At 54.5% G+C, this 26,837-nt stretch overlaps 4 protein-coding genes across 6 annotated transcripts; 1 reads left to right on the top strand and 3 right to left on the bottom strand.

Annotated features, from left to right (window-relative positions):
- The first annotated feature begins 3,978 nt into the window (after positions 1 to 3,978).
- LAMTOR4 (late endosomal/lysosomal adaptor, MAPK and MTOR activator 4) lies at positions 3,979 to 7,662 on the top strand. The gene is made up of 4 exons (XM_057750655.1): positions 3,979 to 4,087; positions 4,582 to 4,662; positions 6,840 to 6,957; positions 7,318 to 7,662. The coding sequence occupies exons 1-4, from the start codon at positions 4,085 to 4,087 to the stop codon at positions 7,413 to 7,415; spliced, it is 300 nt and encodes a 99-aa protein (XP_057606638.1). The 5' UTR covers positions 3,979 to 4,084; the 3' UTR covers positions 7,416 to 7,662.
- Positions 7,663 to 7,900: 238 nt separating this feature from the next.
- On the bottom strand, positions 7,901 to 12,316 carry TRAPPC14 (trafficking protein particle complex subunit 14). Of its 3 annotated transcripts, XM_057750653.1 has the most exons (11): positions 11,695 to 12,316; positions 11,388 to 11,483; positions 11,156 to 11,285; positions 10,902 to 10,988; positions 10,623 to 10,743; positions 10,374 to 10,521; positions 10,161 to 10,243; positions 9,883 to 10,046; positions 9,194 to 9,348; positions 8,786 to 8,979; positions 8,383 to 8,673 (listed from the first exon to the last, which is right to left on the bottom strand). In XM_057750653.1, the coding sequence occupies exons 1-11, from the start codon at positions 12,103 to 12,105 to the stop codon at positions 8,520 to 8,522; spliced, it is 1,743 nt and encodes a 580-aa protein (XP_057606636.1). In that variant the 5' UTR covers positions 12,106 to 12,316; the 3' UTR covers positions 8,383 to 8,519. The 3 variants fall into 3 exon arrangements, with proteins under 3 accessions (XP_057606635.1, XP_057606637.1, XP_057606636.1); XM_057750652.1 differs by having other exon boundaries at positions 7,901 to 8,979; XM_057750654.1 differs by lacking the exons at positions 10,374 to 10,521; positions 10,623 to 10,743; positions 10,902 to 10,988; positions 11,156 to 11,285 and having other exon boundaries at positions 7,901 to 8,979.
- A 420-nt stretch (positions 12,317 to 12,736) lies between these two features.
- GAL3ST4 (galactose-3-O-sulfotransferase 4) lies at positions 12,737 to 16,930 on the bottom strand. Its single transcript, XM_057749793.1, has 3 exons — positions 16,704 to 16,930; positions 16,220 to 16,523; positions 12,737 to 13,975 (listed from the first exon to the last, which is right to left on the bottom strand). The coding sequence occupies exons 1-3, from the start codon at positions 16,841 to 16,843 to the stop codon at positions 12,953 to 12,955; spliced, it is 1,467 nt and encodes a 488-aa protein (XP_057605776.1). The 5' UTR covers positions 16,844 to 16,930; the 3' UTR covers positions 12,737 to 12,952.
- Positions 16,931 to 19,347: 2,417 nt separating this feature from the next.
- GPC2 (glypican 2) lies at positions 19,348 to 25,231 on the bottom strand. The gene is made up of 10 exons (XM_057750787.1): positions 25,039 to 25,231; positions 24,217 to 24,375; positions 23,567 to 23,889; positions 22,666 to 22,746; positions 21,757 to 21,919; positions 21,370 to 21,500; positions 21,007 to 21,156; positions 20,772 to 20,911; positions 20,498 to 20,673; positions 19,348 to 19,718 (listed from the first exon to the last, which is right to left on the bottom strand). The coding sequence occupies exons 1-10, from the start codon at positions 25,202 to 25,204 to the stop codon at positions 19,471 to 19,473; spliced, it is 1,737 nt and encodes a 578-aa protein (XP_057606770.1). The 5' UTR covers positions 25,205 to 25,231; the 3' UTR covers positions 19,348 to 19,470.
- Positions 25,232 to 26,837: the final 1,606 nt, after the last annotated feature.

A 26,837-nucleotide genomic window follows, 5' to 3' on the forward strand; every position in this document is an offset into this window, starting at 1 on the left:
ACTGGGAAATGTGACATTGACATGGGAGAAGATCGATGCCTATAAACAGCATAAACTGGATGACACATAGCAGCTGTAATAGCCACACTTGAATTTTTCAAATGTGTAAATACACATAAAATGAAAAAAAAAAAAAAGAATATTCTGGTGAGTGCTCACTGAGCTTGTTTTAGACAATGAGTTCCTTGAAGATGAGGACCTGGTCCGCCTTTGAAATTCCAGTATCTGCTTCAGTACCTAGCACCCTGCTAACCTACAAATTAAATACTATTTTTTCTATATTGTTCCAGCCACTCCCAGGACTTTCTTCTGGATTTTAGAGACTTTTTGTTCTGGCCTCGCGGTCTCTAACTCTGCTCTTTGCCCTTCCTTCTTTTGAAAAGGAGGGAACAAATCCTGAGGTGGGAAATAACATGTCTTCATCCATCCCAGTGGCAGAGCTGGCCTCCTCCTTCCTGTCTAAGCAGTTTCCAAATGATCCCAATACCCCCTCAGCCTAGCAGAGCCTCCTGACTGGAAACCACATATTCTTTTATTTACCTTTAACTAGACCCCTCCCAACACACACACCTTGTCCCAGGGGATCTAAGGGGCTCATCTGTCTAGTGCAGCGCTCACTGCACTTCGCTGTGACTCTTCGTTTGCCTGCCTCGCTTACTTACAAGCTGGGGTCAGGGATGTGGTGTTTTCAACATTTTATTCCCAAAGCACATGACCCTTTCCCTGTAGTCTTTGAGAAGTTCTAGTTGAATGGGAGAGTCAGGATTAAGAGAACCAAGAAAGGCAGACTTGCAGTTGGGAAGTCTGTTGATGGCTGTTTGATAGGGTAATAATTGGTACTAGGAAAATGAGAGAAAAGGAGGTTGTGTGTGAAAGGCAAGGAGGTCTAGTTTCAAAGCAAACAACAACCACCCTAAAAAAAATCAGGATCGAAAAGAAAAAGAATGCTAAGGGGGGCAGCAAAGATGCCAAACCCACAGAAACCAGCCATAAGTTAACCACTGTGTTAGTTAGGCTTCTCCAGACACTAAGCGGAATGGGGCTGGGGAGAGAGAGAAAGTATTTACTTTAAGGAGTTAGCTCACAAAATGTGGGGACTGGCACGTCTCAAATCTGTAGGATAGGCCAGCAGACTAGAAATTAGGGAAGAGCTGACGTTGCAGTTTTGAGTCTGAAATCCACAGGGCAACAGGCTGGAACTCAGGGGGGTTTCTATGTTATTAAAGTCTTGATGAGAATTCCTTCTCCGGAAACCTCAGTCTTTTCTCTTAAGATTTTCAACCGACTGGATGAAGCCCATCCACAATATGGAGGCCAATGTGCTTTATTAAAAATTATATACTCATCCTATCTCAGAAGTACCTTCGAAGCGTAGAGGATGCAAATTCTTTTACCCCTACCCTCTGAGGGCTTTCAGCTGGGTCTGAGAATTAACATAAGACAGAGTAGCAGGAGAAAAGCATACAAATTTACTTAATACAAGTTTTATATGACATGGGAGCCCTCACAAGAAAATGAAAACCCAAAGAAATGGCCAGATCTACGTGCTTTTATACCAGGTAGAACAAAAAGAGGCAATTGTGGAAAAGTAAGTAAACTGTGGGGAGGCTAAGGAAAGACAGGAATTATTTTAATAAGGTCTGTTTTACAGAATTCTCTGGGTCTAGGTCTTGTAAATGGAACTTTGTTTCATTTTTCTTCATAGCACTTCTCACCACTTAAAGTATTTTCTTATTTCTTTATTACCTGACTCACCCTCTCCCTCACAACTCCTTGAAAACAATACAAAATATGACTTATTTTTATCCACTGCCGTATCTCCCAATTCCAAGGAGAGTGTCTCATACACAAAAGGTGCTCAATAAACACTGGTTGAATGACAGAATGGAAAACTTTGCTCCCTACATGAGTCATATGATTCAATCTGTTTGTGAAAATGAAACAATTCTAACGATGGCTGATGAGCACTGTCCTGTGAAAGTTTCGTGTCAGAAAAAAAAAAAATGAGAACAGGGAATTTCTGAGGTAAAATTAAATGTAGCTTAAAAAAAAAAAAGTAGTTGGCCAATGGAGCAATGGAAAAACATCAGCCTCAGCCTCAGCGTCAGCAGACTTAGACTGGAATCTGGCTCTGTCACTTGCCAGCTGTGTGCTGTGAGAAAGGCTCAATCTCTGAGTTTCCACTTCCTCATCTGTATAGTATCTGGGGATACTATTACAGGGTGGTTAATGAGTGGGTTAGGCCAGTGCACCGATGAAAAAGCTCAGAACCACTATGTGCAAAAAAAAAAAAAAGTAATACCACAAACTGTCATCAATGTCTAAGGCCAGGGAAGTCTTTGCAAATGAAGCATCTCCACAGAACTTTCTCTACATCCTCTTCCAATTTAAATTTTATATTATAATCATACCTCATTTTTACAAAGGCATCCATCTTCTCTAATTAGTTTTCTCCTCAAGCAACAGCACTTAGTTTTATTTTAAGATATGATTCACATACTGTAAAATTCATCCTTTTAAGCTGTACAGTTCAGTGGTTTTCATTACATTCACAAGGTTGTGCACCGATCACACTCTAAAATTCCAGAACATTTTCATCACCTGAAAAGAATCTTCACACCCATTAGAGTCACTCCACATTTCTCCCTCTGCTCAGCCCCTGGCAACCACTAATCTGCTTTCCCTCTCTATGGGTTTGCTCAGTGTAGACCTCTCACATAAATGTAACCAGACAATATGTGGCCTTGTGTGTCTGATTTCTTTCACTTAGCATAATGTTTTCAAGGTTTATCCGTGTTGTAACATAGGTCAGTACTTCATTCCTTTTACGGCTGGATAATATCCCACTGTATGAACATGCCACATTTCATTTATCCAGTCTTCCGTTTATGGGTATTTGGATTGTTTCCATTTGGGGACTATTATCAACAATGCTGTTATAAACATTTGTGTACAAGTTTTTGTGTGAACATATGTTTTCAATTCTACTAGTTATGTATCTAGGAGTGGAATTTTTAGGTCATATTTAACTTTTCTATATTTAACTTTCATTTATAAATATAGTAACTCTATATTTAACTTTTAAAAGGAACCGGCAGTCTGTTTCCCACAGCAACTGGACCATTTTACATCTCTGCCAGCAATGCCTGAGGGCTCCAATTTCTCTACATCCTCATCAGGTACTTGTTTTATTACTATTTACCATCACTCACAATAATATTGCAACAGGTCTAAAAACTAAATTTTCTTTTACAATAAACTGCATATATTTAGAGTGTACAATTTGGTATTTTTTTTCTTATTAGTAATGTATATATGGCAATCCCAATCTCCCAATTCATTCCACCCCAACCCTCCCCGCTTTCCCCACTTGGTGTCCATATGTTTGTTCTCTACATCTGTGTCTCTATTCCTGCCTTGCAAACCGGTTTAAAAACTATTTAAATTAAAACAAAAAATTTGTGTGACACTCATGTATTAAAAAATAACTCCACGGTGATTTTCTAATTATTCCTGGCAGAGAATGTTCAGTATTGCTGCTGCCTTGGCTAGCGAGGGATCAACGCACCATCACATCGTGTCTTACAGAATCCTGGGACGAAAAACCACTTTGGGAACAAATTCCTGTTTTAGAGAGCTGCCGGGAGTAGGCACAAGAGCAGCATTTGAACAGCTCTTCGTCTGCATTTCACGTCTCTATTCTCTCGCTCTATTCTCTCACCAAGCTCTAGCCCTAGATGGAAGCCGGGCCCCCTGAAGGCGCAGGCGCAAACTCTCAGCTCACCCTCCTCCCCCGGCCCCTCCCCCAACCCCTCCCCTTCGCCGACACGCCCCCCATCGGCGCTTTGGGGCTGAGGGGGAGGGAGATGAATGTTAAAGGTGGTCTGCAGCCAATCGGCGCGCGCCTCCGGAAAGCAGCGATCCACAAGGGCAGAGTAAGTCTGATGACGTAGCCACCCTCCAATCCACATTCTGGGGGCGGGACTAAAGTCGGGCGGTGCAAGGCAGGAAGGCAGCACGTGACCTGGGTCTGGAGCCGGAAGCTAGGTCTGGCAAGGAGCGGCCCCCAGCACCTAAGGCAGCGATGGTGAGTGAGGACGCATGCGCGGGACTGCGCGCCGGGGGTTCCTTGTCCATGTCCCCCAGTCTCTTTGGTTGCTCCTCCTGAGCCTGCACTGCTGCCTCCCCTCCTGTCCGCCCGGAGACTGAGAGGGAATGGGGATGGGCGGGGGGGCGACACAGAGGGCTGAGCAGGGGTTGGCGGAAGGCTGTGTAGAGGCTGCGGAATAGTCTGAGGAGGAGGGGCGGGCCACAGGTGGAACTGGAGAGTGGGTCGAGGGGAGGGTCCCGTGGGATAGCAAAGGTGGGGTGTGGAAGGCCGGTGGAGCCCAGAGGCGGAGGTGAGGACTGATGGAGGAGACTCAGGAAGATCAGTGTTGAAGGCCGTGTCGAGGGAAGAGGGTCTGGAAGGGCCCTGCCTGGGGAGAGAGGCCTGGGGGGCCATTGTAAAGAGAGAGACTTGGGTTTGCCAAGGGCCGTTCTCTTAGCCTACTGCTCACCGATTGCATCTTTACCCACCAGACTTCTGCACTGACCCAGGGGCTGGAGCGAATCCCAGACCAGCTCGGCTACCTGGTGCTGAGTGAAGGCGCAGTGCTGGCGGTGCGTTCTGGAAAAGGGAGGGGGTCCTCCACGTGCACAGGGCCCGATGATGCCTCCCAACGTTGCCCAGTTTAGCCTGATTTGTCCCTGTTCTTGGTCTTTGCCTGGTATTATGCCCGGCATATAGCAATTAAATTCAGGAATTAAATCACTTAATCAACCTCTAGAATCTTAGTCTTGTAACTATTCGGAGTTAAAGGAGGTTTACTGACTTTACCAAAATCAGACTAGTTACAGATGTGTTGGTAACTGACATTACTTGCGTTATTCTTGAGTATGTCTTTATTTGGTGTTTATTGACGAGGATTGGTGTTTTGTTCTGTGGTACAATATAGTGTCAGCTCTCTAGAAGTTTTCAATCTAGCTAGAGAGAGGAGGCTTAAGGTTAAAAGTTCAAAGTATTGCACGTGGTAAAGACAACTAAAGGAGTCCAGAAAGTGAAGGATTGGGCCCTTCGTGTTATAACTTGTGTCTTGGTAAGGAAACTTTCTTGGAGGAGGCAAGAATTCAGCTGGGCTTAAAAGTTTGATGACTGTGAACAGGCAGAAAAGAAAGAGCACATTCAGGGCTGCGAAGTGGACAAATTTGCAGGAGTGTGACACCAGCCTGTCTGAATTGGTGGTGGGTTTATGTTGAAAACATTTGGAAACGTTTGCGAGAAGAAGAGAATATGGTAAGGAAAGATCTGAGTCCTCTGTGGAGGACTTTCAAGGCTGGGTTAACGCATTTGGATTAATCTTGGGGGTAATAGGAGCTTCGAAGGGTTTTTGAACCGAAATGAGATGATGAAGTGATGAAGCGGAGTTGTTCTAATAGGTGTAAAGATAAGCCGGAAGGGGCGGGATTCAGAAGCAGGGCTGCTGCTGCTGAAATCTAGGTATGAAGCAGCTGGTGGCAATGAGAAGGAGCAAGGAAATAAGAAATTTTTTTTTTTTAATTTTCTTTTTTTTTTTGGGCTGCGTCGGGTCTTAGTTGCAGCACGCGGGGTGTTTGTTGAGGCATGCGGGATCTTTTCATTGTGGCGTTCGGGCTCTTCGTTGTGATGTGCAGGCCTCTCTCTAGTTGTGGCCTGCAGGCTCCAGGGCATGTGGGCTCTGTAGTTTGAGGCATGCGGGCTCTCTCGTTGAGGTGTGCGGGCTCAGTAGCTGTGGCACAGGCTTAGTTGCTCGACCAGGGATGGAACCTGCGTCCCCTGCGTTGGAAGGTGGATTCTTTACGACTGGACAGGGAAGTTCCAAGAGGAGAGATTTTTAAAGGAAGTATCAGTATGTCTTCATAATGACTGGAGATAGGTAATAGAGGAGATACTTTTCCATCCTGTAAGACTTTGAACTCAAGCCTAGAACGATGCTGCCTTAACAAACAGGGACTTAAGAAAGGAAGTTGATTGGGGAGGAGGAGAGTTAAGGGCAATTTTGATGGTTCAGCTGTAATCACGGAGTTTGATACAGAATAATAGCAGTTAAATATATAATGCTAGGGGCTGTTCTAAGCATCTCGCCAATATTCTCTAGTAACTCTCACAACAAGCCCGTAAGATAGGTACTGTTGTCCCCAATTTACAGATGAGGAAACTGAGATACAAAATGTCCAAGAGAGCAAAGGGCACTGAATTTGACCCAGTGGGAGGTCCATATTGAGGAGGTAGGAAGAGGAAGTTGAGATCATCACCAGAATAGAGGAAGCCCAGGCCACTGTGACATCATTACCCAAGAGCTAGGTAGTAGGAAGGGATTCAGAGACAAAGGGGACATTTATGTTTCAAATTCTGCAGACAGGGCAACAAATGGGAAGACTGAGGAAAAGACGGAGCCTGGAACGAGTCTGTGGTGGGTAGGCACGGATGTTTAAGAATGTGGATTTATCAAGTAATTGGGAACAGGGAGAGAAATCGAGATTGAGGGATTAGGAAGACAGGGTCAGTAAAGAAATGGATGAGAGTCCCTGCTTCCTCAGGGAAGCCCAGTGTTTTAAGGATGACAAACAGGGTGGCATCAAGAGGGGCAACAGCGTCATAGGATGGTTTTAGATTGGTTTTTCCAAAATTGCGGGTGACCTTGGGGTATTGGAAGGCGGAGACAGAGAGGTTATAACTGCTAGAGCCAAAATGTTCTTGAAATTGTCTCCCAATTCTGTTCCCTAATTCCTGCCGTCCTCCCTCCTCTGTCTGCATGCAGTCGTCCGGGGATCTAGAGAATGACGAGCAGGCGGCCAGTGCCATCTCTGAGCTGGTCAGCACGGCCTGCGGCTTCCGGCTGCACCACGGCATGAACGTACCCTTCAAGCGCCTGTCGGGTGAGCTCCTGCCCCTGGTGGTGGTGATGGTGGGGTGCTGCTCCCCAAGGCTTCTCTTCTCGGGGAAAAACACCTATCTCCTACCAGCTGCCCACCATCTCCCCCTGGGGTCCCTGGTTCTGGCCACTCTCTTCCCCCTGGTGTTCACCCCTGCATCAGAATTATGAGAAAGTAAGAGAAGGAAGGGGATTTCATGGAGACCTCCCATCTTCAAATCTCTGAGCTTTGAATTATCAAATTTCTTTGGCTTTGGATCCCAGCCAGTTTATATGTGACCCCCCCCAGGGAGGCCTTCGCACCCCACTAACTCTGTGCTCCCTTCCCTCTCCCGGGGCGGGGAAACGTGCATCTCCCCTCCAGTGGTCTTTGGAGAACACACGCTGCTGGTGACTGTGTCGGGACAGAGGGTGTTTGTGGTGAAGAGGCAGAACCGAGGCCGGGAGCCCATTGACGTGTGAACCTGCCAGAGGGCGAGGGGCAGAGGTGGATGGGGCCGTGAGCCTCTGTGATGAGCAAGACGCAGACCTCCCCTGCCTCTTTCTTGGTTGCCACTAGAGCTAAGGCTGTCTGTTCACCCACTTCCCCACCCCTACCTGAAAGGGCAGAGGCTTAGGGACTTTGTACCATGTTAAGGAGAATGAGGGCGAGAGGACCTCTTTCCCACCCTCCCTCCTAATAAACACGAGTCTGATGTTCCCAGGCCAAGGGATGTGTTGTGTGTATTGGGGGAGGAGGGGCACACCTCATGTGTCTTTCAGCTTCTAGGGCCGCAGCCCAGAGCACTGGGGCAAGGCCACCTCTAGGCAGATAAAACTGGGAATCAAAAGGAAAAAAAATGGGTGGGAAAGGAGCTGAGGGGAGCTATTTGGTGTACATGCTGAAGGGTCTCTGAGCCCCCGGGTCTCTGCTCCTGCCACCAACACACAAACAACAGTCATTCTCCCTCCTGAACAGGCATTTAATAGTCTTATTTCAGTTGGAAGCAGTAGTTGGAGAATAAGTTACAGAAACAGACCAAAAAAAGAAAAAAAAGAAAGAAAAAAAAGAAAACCAAAAATCCCCACACAACTTAAAGTGCTTCAGGCTGCGAACGTAAACATGAGGACAAGGGGAGGCCACCTAGCTCTCTCCCCTGACCTGAGACAGGAGGCTCATGTCATTGTCGGGTCCCTTTACCATCGCCACCCTCTGATCTCAGCCCTGCGGGTGGGAGGGAGGGAGGGAATGTCAGAAGCGGGGAAGACAACTTAACAGGAAGGAGGAAAACACTTTGTAAACTTAGAACAAGGGTGCAAGGCGGGGGGCAGGGGAGCTCCTGGAGCCCTTGCCCTGGCCGAGGGGTGGGGCCAGCCCCCCCCAGGAAGTCCGGGAAATACTGTCGGCTTCATGTTGCAGCCATCCCCGCCCATTTCACAGCTTCTTCCCTCGTCCCTCATCAGCAGACACAGACAGGCGGCCCTGTAGGGCCTCCTCACCCATGGTGGGAGGCCTCCCAGGGGAGGCACAGCCTGGAGGGAGCACCTGCTCCGGGGGAGTGTGAGAGGGAGGAGAGCCAGACGGTGCTACTTGACGGGCTCCACCACCAGGACCTTGCACTCGCGCTTGGCGATCTTGTCCAGAGAGAGCACAGCCTTGTCCGGGGGCAGGTAGAGGGGGCGGCCGACAGGGGAGGCCACGGGGGGTGTGATGGCCCTGCGCTCCATCACACTGCCCGACCTGAGGGAGGGCAGAGGCTGTGGGGTCTGGTTGGACCCCAGGACCCCTTCCTGCTCCCTCTCCGAGTCCGGCCTCTGCCAAGTCCACCGGCACCCCTCCCGCGGTTCCGTACCTCATGAGGTGGCTGCGGGAGGGCTGTTGGTGGGAGAAGGACTGAGAGCGGCCCAGGCTCGCCTGGTGCCTCTCCACCAAGTCCCGGACGGCAGGGCTGCTGGGGCTGCTCTTGCGAGAGAGGGGCCGGGCCTCGGGCGGAGGGTGGGACACGCTGGCAGTGAACTGCAGCTTCAGTTTCATGTGCTGGCTCAGCTGGGGTGGGGAGACACGGATCAGCCACCCGGCTCGGCTTCCAGGTCCCTGACCTCCTTTCAGGTCATCTTCCCCTCTTGACAGGCCAAAGTCACATCTAAATTCCACCTTCCCTCTGCCTGGCTTTGTAGCACCACCCATTATACTTCAGGCACAGAAGCCAGCGACCCGATGCTCTGCGTCACCCAGCACAGAGCCCAGCCCCCCAGCCCACCTCAAAGAGCCCCGTCCTCAGAGCCTGGAAGGCCACGCTGAAGGTGAGCGCGCTGCCCTTCCGGGAAAAGCCAAGGTTGTTGAGGGGTGTGTGGCAGACGATGGAGTCCAGGGCTGCCTGCATGGCCCGGCGCTCCTCCTCACAAAGTTGCTTTCCTGGGGGGCAGAGACAGGGGCTGGGAAAGACAGCTGTACAGTGTTCCTCAGTTTGCAAAGGGCTTTTACAAGCACAGTCTCGTTTCATCCTCAGAGCCATTCTATGGAGTAAACTGAGTATATGCTATAGTTTGCTGAATTTTATAAATAATACCTAATACTTACTGTGTATTGAGATCTGTTCTAACCACTTCACATATATTAACTCATTTAGTCACTGTAACAGCCCCATGAGGTATTATTTTCATTTGAGAGATGAGAAATCTGAGGCTCAGAGAGGTTAAGTAACCTACCAAAGGTCACACAGCTAAGAGATGGGAGAGGTATAAGTCAGACATACCAGGGAGCCCAGCTCCAGTGTCAATGCCCTTAAAATCACTCTGCCCCGCAGCCTCTCTAAACTCTCCATTGTGACACTGTGGAGACCACCCAGGTACAGAGCCAAAGCATCCTGCCACAAGTCACCCACCTCCGTGACTTCTTCCTTTCTCCTCCCCTCCTTCGGGACAAGGTCCTAGCCTGGCAGTCACCTACCAGCCTGGGCATGCTCCGGCGTCCACACGAGCCTCACAGCAAGGAAGTCTTGGAGATTGTTGAGCAGCGTATAGGTGACAGTGAAACGCTCGTAGGTCCGAACGGGGGACTCACAGGAAGCAGTCATCACAAAGCACGGGCGGTCCAGGCGGATGCTGGGCAGGCTAGAAGCAGTGAGAAAGAGGGAAGCAGGACGTATGTGTTTCGAAACAAAGATGAACAGGATGATGCCCACCGCTGGGGAGCGGGATGGGGGGGAAGTTGTCCCACAAACTCACCGGTAGTGGGTATATATGCTCTGGGTAAAGGGCAGCTTCGGCGTGGACCACTGAACAACAGCAATCAGGGGAACTTCGAGGCCCTGCCGGAGGGACAAAGGGAAACATCACATGTATCAGAAGTCCCCTCTCCACTTAGTCAACTCCTGGCCTCTCCCTCCCACTGCATTTTCTCCCCCTTTCTCCTTGAACACACCAGTCCCTTATACTCACCTCCTTGGCCCCTGGAGGGGGCTGCTCACCCCCTCTGAGCTGAAACAGGAAGTTGTGTTCCTCCAGGGCACTAAGCGGGCAGGGGAAGCAGCCAGAGGTACCAGGGAGCCGGCAGAAGGAGCCCATGGAGACTTCCCCAGATTGATGACTAGTTTAGAAGGGACCAGAGCTGGATCTTTCCATGCCAGAGCTCTCTGCCCAGCCCCCATCCCCACCACTGTGCGGCCCTGCCCCTCCCCAGGACCTCACCAGACATTGTCCACCAGCAGCACAGAGCCGTCGGGCATGACAGGTAGATAACTGGCGTTGAAGTTTGGGAGAATGCGGATATCCCAGATGGAAATTTCCTCCTGGGAGGAGCTGTTCAGCACTGTTGGAGGTAACTAGCTCAGCTCAGAATATCTGCACCCCTTGGACCCCATCTTTTCCCACCGGAAATGGATCTATCCCCACCATCCTGTCCAGAGTAACTGCCACCCAGTCAGTGCCCCTGCTGCTTCCCAAGACCTGAGTTGCCAATCTGCTCACCCTTGAGCACAGTCAAGTGTTTTCCAGCCACAGTGAACTGGCGGCATTTCAGAACCGGAGGGGGCAGCAGAGTCAGCAGGGTGCTCACTGCAGGAGAGGGCGGAGGCGAGAGATGACGGGCTGGGCGCACCTCACCTCCAACCCACAGTTCTAATCTTCCTCTTCTCCCCAGATCGGGCACTTGCCAGTATCACCCCTCCACTGTCCCCCAAATTCCAGACTCTAGCGTTTCCTCTCTGCATTCTCCTCCCCACCTTGGGCCTTGAAAGCGCTCTGCTCGCCCCGGAAGGTCTCCCCAGGAGATCGGGTCTGCAGCAAGCGCAGGTAGCCTTGATCTCTGACCTCTGGTGCCTCAACCTCCCGCTTCCATACGGTCACTACAATCTGAGCACAGGGGACACAGAACCACAGTCGAGAGGAGAGACACGGCCAGCCTCAGAAAGGGCGTCTGAATTAGGACACCAGCTCCACCTGTACCAACCTTACCTTGGCCTTAGGTGTCCCTGGGGGCAGTCTGTCCAGTGAAACGGTGAGTGGGAAGATGACCTCATCTGTGGACACAATTGGTTCCTCCACAGGCAGCTGGGTTGTGAAAAGGGTGAAGAGGTCAGGAGAATCGAGGCCGCCCGCAGCGCCAGCGTTCCCTTTAAGACCTGCGGTGCGTGCTTCTCGCCCTCCCCTCTCCTCATCCGTCATCCCCTCCCGCTTCCCTCCAGCGTCCCTCTCCCCTCTGGTCTTAGGAGTCCAGCAAACCGTCCCTCCGCCCTGTGCCGTGTCGCCCCGAGCTCCTCACCGTGGTCGCTCCCCCTGAGGTAGCGGGGCCCGGGCCGTGGGTGAGGAGGGGGCTGCAGCCTCGAAACACCCCTCCACCGCCAGGGTCCCCGCCCCCCGGGGGTTCGGGGTCTTGGTCACTGCAGCCACCGCCCCCAGGCGCCCCGCCTCCGGCGCTGACCGAGGCCAGGGCGGCCAGGGCGGTCGCCAGTTCTGCCCAGGCCCCTCGGGAGCCCAAGCCCGGGCCGCCCCCGGCGCCGGACCCCGCGCCGCCCCGGCAGCGCAGCACCAGCAGGAAGCGGACAGTCTCCCCCAGGTAGAGGTGGTTGCGCCGGGGCAGCGCCCGGTACCGGCCCGGGTCCCCCGCCAGCTCCGCGCGCGGCGGCAGCGGCACAGCTGGGAAGTACATCGAGTAGTCGCACTGGGACTCCATGGGCGGCGAGGGCCGGGGGGCGAGGTGGGCCGGGGCCGGCGGAGGGCTAGGGGGCCGCTGGGGTGGGCCCGGGGAGCCCCGACCCCCGACCGGTGCTGCGCGCGGCCGGGCCGGCCCCACTGGCCAGCCGGGGCCGGGAACCGGGGCCACGAACCCGGAACCGAGACCCCGCGGGGCCGGAACCGGGCTGCTGGGCCGAATGACTGGCGAGAAACCGGAAGCGGAAGGGAAGGGGCGTGGCCTCGGAGACGCCGGAATTTGTGGGTGACCGGACTTTGGAGGAGAGGGGTGGGGTGCTGCCGGGGTTAGGTTGCTGCGCGAAGGGTTTAGGAGAGATTGCAGACCGACTTCTTAGAGATGAACTATGAAAAGAACCCCCACCCCCAACCACGTTTCTCTCAGGAAGATGCTCCATCCTCTTCCCTTTCCGCCTTACATAGAGCAGGTCAAAGTTTCAGATTATTTATTCATTCAGCAGACAGTTCATAGTGAAATGAACATAGCCCAGTAATGAATATTTCATAGAGAAATGGACGTATTATTCCGATCCCTTGTCTCCCAAACTTTCTCTGCCATACTCCATCGTTTGCTCCTCCAGGGGGACCTCTGAGAGTGCTACTTGGACCTGCAGGAAGGGGGAAAGAGTGGGGGAGGATGCTGCTGGGACTGGGATTCCTTGGCACAGGCTGGAGGACGCGGGGCCCACATCTGTGCAAAGTTCTACTGGTCCTCTGGGGAGCAGACGTGCTCTCTGAGGGAAGCAGAAAGGGCATCTGGCTGCTTCACGCTCATCACTGTGCCCTTGTCGCTTAGCTGCTCTTCAGCCTAAGACTTAGTGGTCTGATGCCTATGGCAAGGGTAGCCTTGAAGTCTTGAGGGGCAGAGAGACTGTTGGGGGGAACTGCTTGGCGTCTAGCTTGTCCTTGTACTGTAGCTCAGGGGTAGCCAGGCGCTCACACTCCTCCTGGTCTTGGAGGCTCAGGCCACTCCGAAGCACGTAACCCAAAACCTTACCTGACCCAAACTGGAAAGGGCGGAACCTCCGGTCGGTGATGTACTTAGGGTCTAAAGCCTCACCCCCAACCAGACAATGTTTAGCCAGGGCCTCTCGGCGAGCCCGGAGCTCCACCACAGCACTGTCCAGCCGTCTCTGGCCGTATTGCTTTATCCGGGCCCACAGACTGCGGTTGAAGTGAACATAGAGAGCCCAGTCCAGGTTGTTCCAGGCTCGGGCCTGTGCAGTCAGCTGCCTCTCCTCAGCGGTCAGTCCACCAATACCGACAGCTCTTCTGCCCTGCCCACCTCCAGCCTGGGCGTTGTGCATGAAGCCCACCACATCATCCAGACCCCAGCACAGGGCATCTGCCAGCAGGACCAATGACTCATCAAAGTACTCGGCCACCAAGACCAGGTCAAAGACAGAGTCCAGCCAGGCCAAATTCCACTGGATGAAGGATGAAGACCCCAAATCTAAAGAGGCAGGGCTGGACGCGTGGCTGTGACCATCAGCAACAGTGGGAACGGGATGGAAGAGAGCATTGGGATCCAGGGTGTGGGCTCGAGGGCCAGAGCCAGAAGGCAGCTGTGGCGGGTTGGGGTCTCTGGGGGGACGAGGATTCCCTCTCTTGGTCCTCATCTCTGGGGGGAAGGGGAGGCCAAAGTCAAACCATAGCAGGTTGCGCGCGTAGTGGTCCCCACGAGCCCCGGGCCGGTAGAAGGCTCGGGGATTGGCCAAGAAGGCAGCCAAGGATGGTGCTTTGCGGAAAGCCGATGACGTGGATTTATAGTAGGAGAAGGCAGAGTGGGCCAGAGCCGCTGGGTCTCGGACAATGGAAAAGAAGAAGCTGTCAGATGGCATGACGTGAAGTACCTGCAGAGGAGAGGAAACAGACATAGGCAGAGAGAACTAGGCTAGGAAGAAATTAAGAGCAAACCCAGTACCCACTGATCCCCCAGCCTCCTCCAACCTCCTTCTGCCAGGTCTGCCAGGAACCCCCAGCTTCCTTTACTGGCTGCACAGATCTTAGGTAAGGTACTTAACATCTCTGAAACTCATTTTGCTTATCTGCAAAATGGAGACCATCATACCTTCCTTCCCAGGTGATTACGGACGTTACATGAGATAAGGACAGGAAGGAACCTGGAACATGGGAAACATCTGGAGAACATTAATTTCCTTGGGCCTTTCTGTCTGCCTTGGTTGGTAACATTTGTAGGAATCAAGCTCTGTGTTCATTTCTCCAACAAAAACCTATTAAGTGCCTATCCTGGGACTCTTGGTCATAGTGCAAAGGAAGGAACTGGCCTCAGGCCTCCTCAGGAGGATCGCTGGCAGCAAATAGAGAGGAGGAGGGGCAACCCTAATGCTGACTCAGGTAGAGGTGTCAGGTGGGCAGGCCAAGCCCAGGCTGAAAGATAGGGTACTCATAGGGCTCCTTGGCACCTTGGAGAGCAAGAGACACTGAAATGGGCACTGGGGAGCCATGGCCACTTGGTAGGGTGCTGCTCTGAGGCCTGGGACATGTGATCCCACTTCTCGGCAAGAAGGGAGGTAGGAATTGGGCTGAGCCACACCCTAGTGTGGTCCTGCAGGCAGATCCACACCAGAACCCAGGTCCAGGGCTCCCCAAAGGGTTCCTGCCTCTGAACGTAACTTCTCTCATTGAACCTGACTCCCTGACAAGTCCTGCAATCTGCTCTGTGGATGTGAGCATGTCTGCAGGGTGAGCCTGTGAGCTGTGTGTCTCTTTGAAGGCACAGGGAAGCAGTGCAGACAACGGTCTGTGGCATCAGATGGAAGTGGAATAATATCCCAATTCAGCCATTTACCAACTGTGTAACTTTGAGCAGGTTATTGAACTTCTCAGAGCCTTCATTCCTCCATTGATAAATCTGGGTGAACACTTACCTTGAAGAATGTGGAAGTGTGTGGGATGTGGGAGGTAGTCACTGAACGGTGGCGGCAATCATCCTAAACTCCAGAGAAGCCTGCCTCAGTGACCGCTGTCCTCGCCACACTCCCAACAGTGCCCCTCGCTGCCCATTGGATCACAGTCATGCTGCTCAGCTTCTTACTCCAGCTCCAGCAGGGATGTCTGTTGCAGCCACCACTGAAGTTCCACCACTTACACATACACACACGCCAAACACACACACACACCACCGCCACCATGTCTTTGAGATGTTTTGCTCTAAGAACACCTGATATTTACCTTACTGCAAAGTCATGTCCACCCCTTCCTATAAAACCCACCTCTCCAGAAAACCCCATCTCTTTCAATGAATATTCTCCCCACAGTTCCACACACACACACACACATACACCACGGAAGGCACGTTGACTTCAGGAGCAGCTGGGTTTAGGTTCAAATGCTAGCTCTGGTGCTTTCTGTTAACAGAGGCCAGTCACTTAGCTTCTCTGAGATTCGACCCCCTCATCTGTGTAGTGGAAACAGAACGCCTTCCTGGCAGGATGAAGGTAAGATGACTACCCAGCACTCAAGAAGTAGTCAGTGAAAGTTCCCTCTTTCCCTGTATGTTTTCATTTGCCCATTAATTTTCTTCCTCCAAGAGCTCTTAGGTTCCTGTGTGTGTCTGGATGACACATGAGTGCATGCACTCATCTCCCCCTTTAGAACTGAAGCTGGGTGGGGGGAGGAGGCGGGGCTGGGCTGGATATGGGTACTGGGCTAGGGCTTGGCATCTAGCTCATCCTCAAAATCTGGCAGACGTGATGAGGGGAGTGAGATGCAGACAGGTCAGAAGGCAGTGACTGCAGGGCCCTGGTAGTGCCAGTAGAAGGGGCCAGGAAGGACTGGGCTACCTAAAGGGAGGTTTGGCAGGACACTCATGTCAGAAGGATAAATTGGTCAAGGAAAGAGACTGCAGTAAACTCTAGATGGGAGAGGGTGGAACTTCAGCTGCCAGAAAATTCTGAGGAAGGGACGCCTGAGGAGAGGGGAACAGGACTCACCTTTGTGGCCCCCATGCCCAACTCTTGGGTGAGGGGAGGACTGGGAAGCCTCCAGGCCTGGCGTCTCCTCCCCTGGTGGTCTTGGCTACAGGCCTGAGCCCATCTCTCCCCAGTCCCGCCCACCCCCTCCACACTCCTCACCTCTTTCAGGTTGAACCTCATGTGATGACAGAGGATGTGGAAGGGGGGCTGTGTGCCTCCACCCTGAGGGCGGTAGCCTTTGACCCGAGAAGCCTGGAATAGCCTTGGGTAGCCGAACTGGTAGTGGGCGGGGAGGGCGAAGCGCAGCCCGTGTCGGTCCCCGTAGCGGTGAAGCAGACTCAGCACAGAGCTGCTCCCAGATTTATGCGTCTTCAGGAACACGAGTCGCTGTCGTGGGGGGCAGGACGGGACAGCTGGTCCCGGGGATGAGGCCCCGGACTGTCGGAGCTGCAGCCCAGGTAGCCTGGGGAGAGATGGGAGGGGAAGTGTCCTGTCCCTCACCGGCAGGTGGATGGGGGTCTTGTGGGGGCAAGGATGAGGGTGCGGAGTGTCCTCTGAGTCCCCAAGAGTCACAGCCCCAGGTGGGGTGGGGAGGAGCAAGTGGAGGGCATCTGTGCCACATTGGGACAAGATGGGAACTCACCTCCTCTGGAAGGGGCCCCCCCAGAGCTGGAGGGCAAATCCGATGGTCATGAAGACTCCCAGAGCCACCCCCAGGCTCCGAGGCCCCCAGAGGCGCATGGTCCTGGGGAGGACCCAGCTGGCAGGAGACAGAGGGCCCATGTGGCACAGGGAATGGTGACCCTAGAGAGGGACAGGGCAAGGGCCAGGCACAGAGGCAGAGACAGCTTGAGACAGCCGTGCAGCCACGGAAAGCGCCAGTTCGAGTTCGGGGGTTCATTCCCCAGGTCTGCTCGCAGCCCCGGTGAGTCTGCCCCCTGAGTTAGCAGAATTTTGCCTCTGTCAGCGTCTAGAAGGGAAATGAGGGGGAAGGAGGGGAGTCTAAGGAGAGGGTAGAGCTTTCTCTCCTGCTGCTGCTGTAGCTGAGACCTCATTCCCGGCAGGGAGGCCGCAGAGGGGGGAGCCCTCTCTACACCCAGATCTTCTAGGTGCCCCACAACTGCTCCTCTGCCGTCAGCCTGCAGCTCCCTCCATCCCCTGCCGACAGTTCCTCCCTGAGCCCCAGGGATTTGGAAGGGAAGGGGAGAAAGATCAGACCAGCCCACTCATACCATGAGCAGACCTCAGCAGGCCCCTAACCCTCCTCTGCACCTCTGTTTGTGACAAGTCGGGATGAAGAGCCCCATCCTGAGGCTGAGAGGGGAAGCCATAAGGAGGGAATGACGGCCAGACAGGGCACCGGCTGAGGAACCCAGGGAAGTGAGACCGCAGGAGCAACTTTGTAAAGAGTAAGAGTCGACCAGCTTATCTAAGCTCAGGTATCCTTTCCATCTGGGCACCAGGGAGGCCTCAGCGTGTGAGAGGGCTTGGGGGAATGTAGGGTTGCTTATAAAGCGCAGGTCCCAGACACCCCCCCCCCCCATACCCCTGTTCCCACGTTCCAACCTCAGCAGTGCACCCATAGGGGATTGAGAGGGTGGGGCTAGTGAGAGAAACTCTGCGACACAAAGATAACGAGACAAAAAACCGCGAACGCTGAGCTTCAGAATTCCTTCCCAGGCCCCAGCTTCCCATCTACTGGGAGTCCAGACCTGCCTGTTCAATTCTAACCCACAGCCACGGGCCACAGCCTCTCCAACAAGCCCCGACAGCCCCCTTCCAGGACCATCCCGGAGCGACCCCAGGCAGAGAACCCTCACTTGCTACCTAGAGACCCGTCCCCTCTGGCATCATCCCCCAATTTCCTCCCACAACCCAGCCCCCAGGATCCAGCCCCGCACTGGACTCCCTCCCAAGTCCGAATTTTTTCTATTCCTTCCATCCATCCCTGTCTCTTCCCACTACCCCCGATTCCAGCCTGCAGTCTCCTCCAGCTTTGGTGACTGCTCAGTCTGTCGCCAGCCCTGGGTCGGCTCCCCCCGGGGTTCTATGAAAGCCCTCAAGTCTCCTCCCATAAATTCTAGAGTCCCTCCACTGGCCGAGGCCTCGGCTTCACTTGTCAACTCACCAGACCACCTGAGGAGCAGCAGGGAAATCCAGGTCTGGCCCTCCCGAGCACGCCAGCCACCGCCCGGTTCCCCGCTCCGCTCAACTTTCCCCATAAACTTTCTCAGCGCCCAGGCTCCTCCCCCTCCCTCCCTCCCTCCCTTTGTCCCGCCAGTCTCTGCAGCTGATTCGGCTTTGATCGGGTTTCTCCCTCCCTGCGTCTTTCCCTCTCCTGGAGGGCACCCAGCCTGTCCTTGGAAGACACTTCTACCCTCCTTTCGCACTTAGGAATCAATTATACTTTTTCTTTCAGTTTTCTGCTGAAACTCATTCAGGCGACCAAAAGAAAGAAAAGGAGAAAGTAAGAGACAAGAGTTGAAAGCAGACATTGTCAAGGACATGACAAGGTAGCCAGAGGCTGACACAGAGAACTGGGGCCCCCAGGAGGCAGGGGGCAGTGGTGTGCTAATATTAATGCTGCTTTGGGTCCAAAAGAGTTTTGCCAGTCCCCACAGTTCTCCCCATTTTGCAGATGAGGATGCTCAGACCCAGAGGGTACACAGCTTGCCCAAACTCAATCCCAGGGGGCAGGTTCCAAAATAAGCAGGAGGAAAATGAACTGCTGGTCACAGAGGCTCTGGGGCTAAAGGTACAGAAAGTCACATAAAGTCAGGAAGTCACATAGGGTCCAATAAATTAGCTGTTTATTTATAGAAGAAACTGAGTCAAACACTGAAACATGAAATGGGGAAGCTTGTGAAGCACGTGGTGGATGGCAAAGGCCATGAGATATGCTTTTTGCGTGTGTGTGTATTTTAAGAAAGTGATACTGAAAAAACTCAATAAAACCCAGGCCCATAGATGCTGACATCCTAGTCCCCTGCCCTGCACACCATAAGCACCCAGCTTTGTCTATGTCTGAGGCTGGGTGACCCCACCCACCCCCACCTTCAGCTTCCTTCAAACCCAAGCCCCCACCTGCAACTCTAAAATTCCTCCCTTTTTCCCCATTGGGGCTCACCACCAGCCCAAACATAGAGGCTGGGTTAGAGAGACCACACCTCCTTCCTAAATAAATACCCCCAGCCCCTCCTCCCCAGATACCAAATGACAAAATAAATATTGTGAACACCCACCCCCAACCCACCAGTGGAAATCTCTTGGATTTGGGGCCCCAGCCATTTACCCAAAAAGTCCCTTCTCTATCCTCTCTGCAGCCCCCTTCAACTCCTCCCCAGACCCAGCTGAGGGGGGAGGAGGGGAAGGGCCATGAACCCTTCTGATGCCAGGGCACCCCTCCCCTGTTATCGAGGTCCAAGGAGGGCCAGGGCTGAGAGGAAGAGAATGAGGAAGGGTTGGGTGTGAAAACCGACAGACGTCCCTCCAGTCCTGTTCCTGTCCTGGCTGTGGCGGATAATGACACCTCCTCCTTTGCCCCCAGTACCATCCCTTCGAGGAGGGCGAGGATGCCGGGCTGGGGGGGCCACAGCTGCTGCCCCAGCCATCCAGTCATCTGCATAGTGCTGTCCCTCTCCAGAGCCGCTAGCGTCCTCTGCAGGGAGGGCGAGGTCAGAAATAGACAGGGATGGGAAAGAGAGGCAGCAAGAGACAGAGAGAGAGAAAGAGCCACCGGCAGGGAGGAAGAGAACTCAAGATAAAAACAGCGGAAGGTGGGGGAGGGGTGGAAGGGCAGGCAGGGTGAGAGGAGGGAGACAGTGACAGGAAGGTGAGGAGAGAGAGATCAGACAGACAGGCGAATGAGAGAAGGCAACGAGAGACAGGAAGAGACAACGAGACAGAGACAAAAAGAGAGACAGATGGGGAGAGAGGATAAACAAGAAAAGACAAAGAAAACAGACGCACACAGAGGCAGCGAGCAGACGGGAAGAGGAGTGGGGGAAGAGAAACACAGAGAGACGGAGACGGAGAGAGAAAAAAATGGATGTCAGTGCCTTGCTTCCTTGGCAAATTCTACTTCGGGAGCCAGCCCCATGGCACCCGCATCCCGCTTCCCCACCTCCCGGCGTTGCCCACCCTCCCCTGTCTCCCCCAGCCCACTGCCCACTCTCAGGAGCTTCCCACCACTCTGTAAGAGTGCCTCCCCTAGGGGACCCCGAACGCAGGGATAGAAACTCTCTCATTAGTCTTCTACCCCCTACCTTTGAGGTAAGCGCTCAATACACGCGTGCAGAATGTGAGCAAATGAATGAATGGTAACGGAGACGCGAGGGGAGGGACTACAGAAGGCAGGGGGCGGGGCTGCGGGCTGGCCCGGGTCCTGTCGCGGAAAGCCGGGCGGAGCGAGGCCCCTGTGGCGGCCCCGGGGCTCACCCCAGTCCTCCAGCTCCAGGTCGCGTCCCAGGGCGGCCGCCTTCATCCTGGTCGTGGCCGCCCGGAGCTGCAGCCGCCGCCTCCGCGTCTGGAGGTCGGGGCTCGAGGCTTCCGCATCCAGCTCTGGGTTGTCGATCTGCCCGGCCAGGGAGCCCCCGACCACGGGCGACAGGTACCTGCGAGCAGAGCAGCCCCGGAGGCTCCCGCCCCGCCCCGCCCCGCCCCCCCCCCCCCCGGAGGCCGCCCCGCCCGCCCGCCACCGCCAGGCTCTCACCGGCCCCGCCCAACTCCGGTCCAGCAGGGCGCCGCCTCCTGAGAGAGGTCCGCCGCTATGCGGGGGTCCCCGCACACAGTCAGGGGCAGCCCGGCCCAGAAGCCCCTCACCCGGCCCAGCCGCTCGCGGAGCTCCCACACCTGGACGCAAAGAGAGCCGGGCGGAGCTGCAGCGCGCGCCCCGCGCCCCCGCGCCTCGCCCGCGCCCCCGCCGCGCCCGCCCAGGGGGCCCTCACCAGCCGGGGCAGGCTGCCGCCCGCAGCCGTCGTGGGCCGCTCCTCCTCCGCCGCAGCAGCGGACCAGAGCCGGCCCACCTCCTCCCGGGGGGCTGGGGCGCGGCGCGCGCGGGCAGGCGCCGGTTGGGGGCTCCCGCATTCCTGGAACACCTGCGGCACCGGGAAGAGACCCCACACACAGTCATCCCGCGGTAAAAGCCACACTCCAACACTCCAATCGTCCCCGATACCCAGTTTATCCAGAGACCCTACAGTGTCTCCCCACTGTCCCCCCAGCACAGGGCCTCCCCCTGCACCTTTCTCTCTCCTGTCCTCCTGCCAACTCCCAGTCTGACACTCCCAGCCTTCTCATGGCCCCTGTACCTGGGCTGACACCCCCACACTGTTTTCCTGTAGATGCATCAGACCCTCTGAGATCTTCACCCCAATGGACTGCGCTGCTAGCTCAAAGGAAAAGGGGCCCTGGATCTTCTCAGCCAGGAACAGGAGACCATCTTGAAAGGGGGGAAGAAAGAGACAAGGTGAAATGAGGGGACATCCAGGCTGACACTCACCGAAGTAGAAGTAGGATGTTCCCACAAATCCTTACCCCGGCTTTGGAGGGAAGCAGCAGGTCTTAGATGGGGGAAACTGACATGAGAAGAGCCCCTCCTCATCCTCTCCCCTCAGTACTGCTTAACACCCCCTCCCTGGTCCACCCTGCCCACCCCCACACAAACAGCCCTCCCAGGCCTTCCTGAATCCCCTCACCCAGATAGGCCCCCCAGTCAGGATCCAGTCCCTGGCTGCCGATACAGCCATGGGCCACGTTGAGGCAGAAGCCCCGGCAGGGTGGCAGCGAGGGAACCCCCTGACAAAGGGGGCAGCCTGTCAGACGCATCACAGCCCACTTGCAGCCTTCGGACAGCGGCATCTGGGAGCAGAGAGCAGGCCTGTGTTATCCACAAATACTTGGCTCCTCTCAGCCAAGCCTGGTGCTGGGCACAGAGAGAAATCAAATACCCTACCCCACCTTTCCCCGGCTCTCAGTGTAGAGCTGGACGTGAACAGCTAGGGCTGATGACCCCATGTGGCAGCAGGAGTGACCCCAGGACGGCCACAGATCTGAGGAGGGACTCCTAGCAACCTAGGGGCCAGGCTGCAGATACTGCTTCTTGGGAGATATGGAACTAGAGGGGTAGTGAGGGGTCTGAGAAAAGGTTCAGGGACAAGAGTGAGCCCACCATGGTTGGGGGGAGAGGAGAATGAGGATGCAGGAGGCAAGGCTGGGAGGTCAGGGAGAGAGTGGGTGGTCGAGAGAAGGCCTTAAAAACTAAACCAGGAATCTGGCCTCCAGTAGCAGGGAAGAGAAAGCCACTGAGGGGTCCTGGAGAAAACCAGGAGGGCCAGTACTTCAATCTCAGTGATGCTATGGAGATGAGCAGGCCCCTAGAGGCTGGCAGGGGGTAAGAGTCATTAGAGAGTCAGAGGTGGGAGGAGGTCACAGGCCATGACGCAATCCACCCTTCCTGATTTACCCTGGGATGCTAGGGCTTCAAGGCTGATATGGGAAGGTCCCAGACCTCTCCTGCCAGCTGGCACTGGGCTCTTCTTCATGGGGCCTCTTCTACTTCTTCCTCTCCCTCCCTGGGCCCTGCCCATACTCAGACCCCCTCTAACCTTAAGCGTTTCGCTGACCACATCTCTTCCAGTCTCCAGGCCCTGGATAAAGGCCCGGGCAGCCACCAGGGCCTGGGTTATCTGGGGGAGGGGAAAGAAGGTGAGAAAAACCACAGGACTGTTGAGGGTGGGTCAACTCTGGGGCAGAGAGATTGCACCAAGGGGATGAACAGAGTGGGGCTGAGGTTTGTAAGGTTATCTCAGGGTGGTTAGGAATGGCAGGTGGTACTGGGAGGCAGGTTCAAGAGGATCAAAGGAATCATAGTCTAGAAGGACCAAGGGGAACTGGGTTTGGGAAGAGGTGGAGGGATCACATTTTACAGGGCCTGGAGATAGAGGGACTTGTATTAGAACAATGAACCTGAAGCCAGGAGACCTGGATGTGAAACACAGCTCTACCACTTATTGGCTGTGAGACCTTAACCTCTGGGAGGTTCAGTCACCTGTAAAGTAGGAATGTTAATATCTACCTCATAGAATTATGATGATAATTAAATGAGATACTATAAATGAAAATCCTTAAATATTAAGTATCTAATTCACAGTTAGTTGAACCAGAGGAAGTCAAGATATTGGGATTAAGGGAGGAGTTGGCAGAAAGGTGTGTGTGTGGGGGGCAAAAGCAGGTGAGTGGGTCAGCAACTTGTGTGAAACTAGGACACAGAAAGGGGTGGGGGCATTCAATTAAAGGAGACCAAGAAGCACTGGGTCAGGCAGAGGTGACTGGGGCTCAAGATAGGGGTCACCAGGTCAGAGATGGCTGCCATGCAAGGATAGAGGGACCACCAGATCAGGGGTGACTGGGGCATGAAAAGGGGGTCACTGGGTTGGAGGTGAGTGGTGCACAGTTCAGAGGTCACTAGGTCAAAGTGGCTGAAGCTCAGGCCTTGGGGCCCCTCACCTGTAGGCGGAGGCGGCGGGGTGAGTCCCCGAAAGGCTTCAGAGAGTCATCAGCAGAAGAGGCCAGGCGTGTGAGGCAGAACAGGTAGTCGGGGGAGAAGATGTACTGTGGGTGCAGCAGGGGGAACATTTTCTCCAGGAGCTGAGCCCAGAAATCCACCAAGGCATCATCTAACCCCTCACCGGACCTCTCATAGTAGTCCCGTAGCCGAGAGAACAGGCCACTGAACAAGGGGGTGTGCTGGGCATACAAGCGGCCAAAGGAGCGATGAAAGAGCAGGGACAGGGAGTGCTCAGCTGATGTGAGCATCTCCCGAAAAACCTCTGTGGCAAGTGCAGAGAAAGGGGTGTGAGATGGAGTAAGGCCAGAGAAGAATGCAAAAGTGAAAGGGCAGAGGCAGGAAGAGATGGGCATGGGGAGAGAAAAGAAAAGACAAGTGAATTAGAAATTAAGCAACTCTTAGAGGTCTGGGCAGATTGGGGGTAGGGGTGGGGGGCAGCACCCTGAGAGAGCCTAAGGCTGGGATGTGGGGGCTAAGCCAGGGCTGGAGTGCCTTAGGGATGGAGTCAGGAGTGGGGACAGGATGCTTGTTGGGGTCATGAGCACAGAGAGGAGGTGTGAGGTTAGGTTTGGGGACGCCAGGTCCTCACCATCAAATTTTCTGTGCCGGGCAGCCAGTGTGTGAACCAAGAAGGAACCGCTCTCCTCCACCAGGCCTCGGAAGGTGGCCTCAGTCTCCCAAGTCAGCCTCTGCTCTATCTCACTGGAACAGCAAGTGTACTCCTGGGGACAGATCCGGAGGTGCTCACCTGGACAGAGCAGACACGAAGGAATGGTGGGAAGTCATGTCGTGAAATTCCTTCTTTCTCCTGCTGATCTCTGGGGACCATCCTTTCTCTTCCAACTGTCTGGTTTCTTTTCTATTGTCTGCCACCTCATTCCCACCTGGCCCTACCCCCTCCTTATTGTCCCCTCACCCATTCCAAGTCCACTGCCATTAGCCATGGGATCAGATAAGGATGGGCCAATTTAGTGATCAGAGAGAGGGTCCTAGGTAGCCTGTCTAATATCGCACATCCCAGGCCTCTAAGGACTTACAGGATGGCTTCAATGGGAAGAATGGGGTTTGGAGGGGTGGGGTTACCTGGTAAGAAAGAATTATCATAGAAGGGGCTCATGGAAATAGCGAGGGGAACAAATTGCGCTGTGAATAAAGAAACATGGAGGGGGGTGCTAATTACTAGAAAGGGGTTCCTGGGGTGGGGGTGGAGTAGAGAGCTATTATGTGAAGAGGAGTGTTACTGTGATCCTGGTAAAGAAGTTCGGGAGGAGAAGAGACATTATTACTGTGAGGAGAAAAGATTATTATAACGGCCACTCTGAAAGGGAAGAGAGTTATTGTGAGATGGGAAGGACCGGCCCCCGCCCCCCTCCCTCGCCCCCAGTTCTCTAGTCTTCCTCTTTCTCCTCACCTGAGATCAGGGCGGGAGGGAGTAGGCTTAAGCTATATCCCCGGGCCCCCAGGATCTGTCGGGTCTCAGTGCAACTCCGGGTGACCTTTGCCTCAATACCGGGTCCAGGACCAGGACCGGGACACAGAGGCAACAGCAGAAGCAGAAGAGATCGCAGCGCATACATAGCTGCTGCCACGTTGGGACAGCAAAGTGGGTCCTAAGAAGGAAAGAAGAGCTGCCCGAACTCGGGAAGTTGGTTCTCTGCGGCGGGACCGTTCCGCCGGCCAGAGAAAGAGCGCGACCTCCGAAAACTGAACACGGAGCACGATCGCTGGACCAGGCGGCATCTGCCGAGACAATGGGAGCGAGAGCCGGACAGGAGGCGGGGTCTGGGGCGGGGCCCGGCCAATGAAGGTAAGGAGCCGGCCTCAGGGGCGGGGTCTAGGGAGAAATTAAGCCAATGTACTGGGGAAGCTCGGCAGCGGGGCGGGCCTCGACAGGACTAGGGAGGTTGGTGGAGGGGCAGGGCCTTCCTCGGAGGCGTGGCTATTTATTCGAAGGGCGGGGCCTGGGTGGAACCCAGCCTATGGTAGTTGAGAAGCCGGATTAAAGGAGCTACTACTAGTGCAGTGTGAAGCCCGGCCAATGGAGGGGGAATTTGGGGGCAGAGGGGCGGGGCTGGGGCGGGGCCGGGAGGAGCCGATTTAAAGTAGGTGGCCAGCGCGCCGGAGCCCACGTGACACGGCGGCACGCTTGAGAGCTCGTGGCCGCACGAGGCTGCCTGAGCTTAGTGACTGGAACGTGGTGAGCACGAGCTCCCACCCGTCCAAGCCTCGCGATATTTTGCCACCGCTGAGCCGAGCCGTTGGGCTCGCGCCTGCGCGCAACACGCCTCGCGCCTTCCCGCTTTTTTCTGGATTCTTCTGCCACCGTAAGGGAAGAGGAGGGCCCCCGTGCCGGACGGAGGTTGACCACAGAGACCCGAGGGACCCGAGGCGGTGACTTTTCCTCAACACTGCTCGTCTAGAAGTCGCTGTTCCGGGCTCAGACAGTGAGGCTCCTCTTTGACCCCGGCGTTCGCCCTCCGCAGCACTCCTGTCCTGAGAGAGGACCCTCCCTCCTCTGTGCCTCCGTGGCCTCCTCCACAGAGGCCCGAAATCCCAGCCCCAGCTCCCGAAGGCTGATAGTCACTGTCCTGAGCGGTTAGACGGCTCCTCAGCCCAAATAACATAGCCCGGGGTTGCGTAGGGATTCCTGTCTTGTGGAAAAGTGGAGAACGCGAGCTTTCCGAGACTTTTTCAGCGTTTCCGGCCTGATTCTGAAGGCACCTCCAGCCCCAAATCGTTAAGCGTGCCCCACTGGGGTGCTTGGAGAGCCAGGTTCTAGCCTTGCAGGCATGGAAGTGTAGGTGCCTCTGTGGGCATTTGGGGGGGGGCTCTTTTTCGTTTGCGCTGTGTGAGCTGGTTCCCTTTTACAGGTAGGGGACTCTGAGTCCTCGGGAGAGGAGTGTGTTTTAAGCTGCCTTGGTGTGTGACTTGCTCCGTGCTTGAGAGCGACTCAAACCTGAGGTCGACATCGAGGTGGTAGTGTCTTTAACCCCCCGATGCCTTAGGTCATGACCTCTCTCTCTGTCTTTTCTTTTTTTTAAGTTTTTGGGTTTTTTTTTTTTTTTTTCCAGTTTAAGTATAGTTGATGTACGTCGTTGTGCCAATCTCTGCTGTAGAGCGAAGTGGCTCAGTATACACATATTTTCAAGAATATTTTTTTCCATTATGGTTTATAAACCATAAAAGCTGTTTTTCTTCTTCTTTTTGGTT

Source organism: Hippopotamus amphibius, chromosome 9, assembly GCF_030028045.1.
Source record: "Hippopotamus amphibius kiboko isolate mHipAmp2 chromosome 9, mHipAmp2.hap2, whole genome shotgun sequence".
Taxonomy (NCBI): Eukaryota; Metazoa; Chordata; class Mammalia; order Artiodactyla; family Hippopotamidae; genus Hippopotamus; species Hippopotamus amphibius.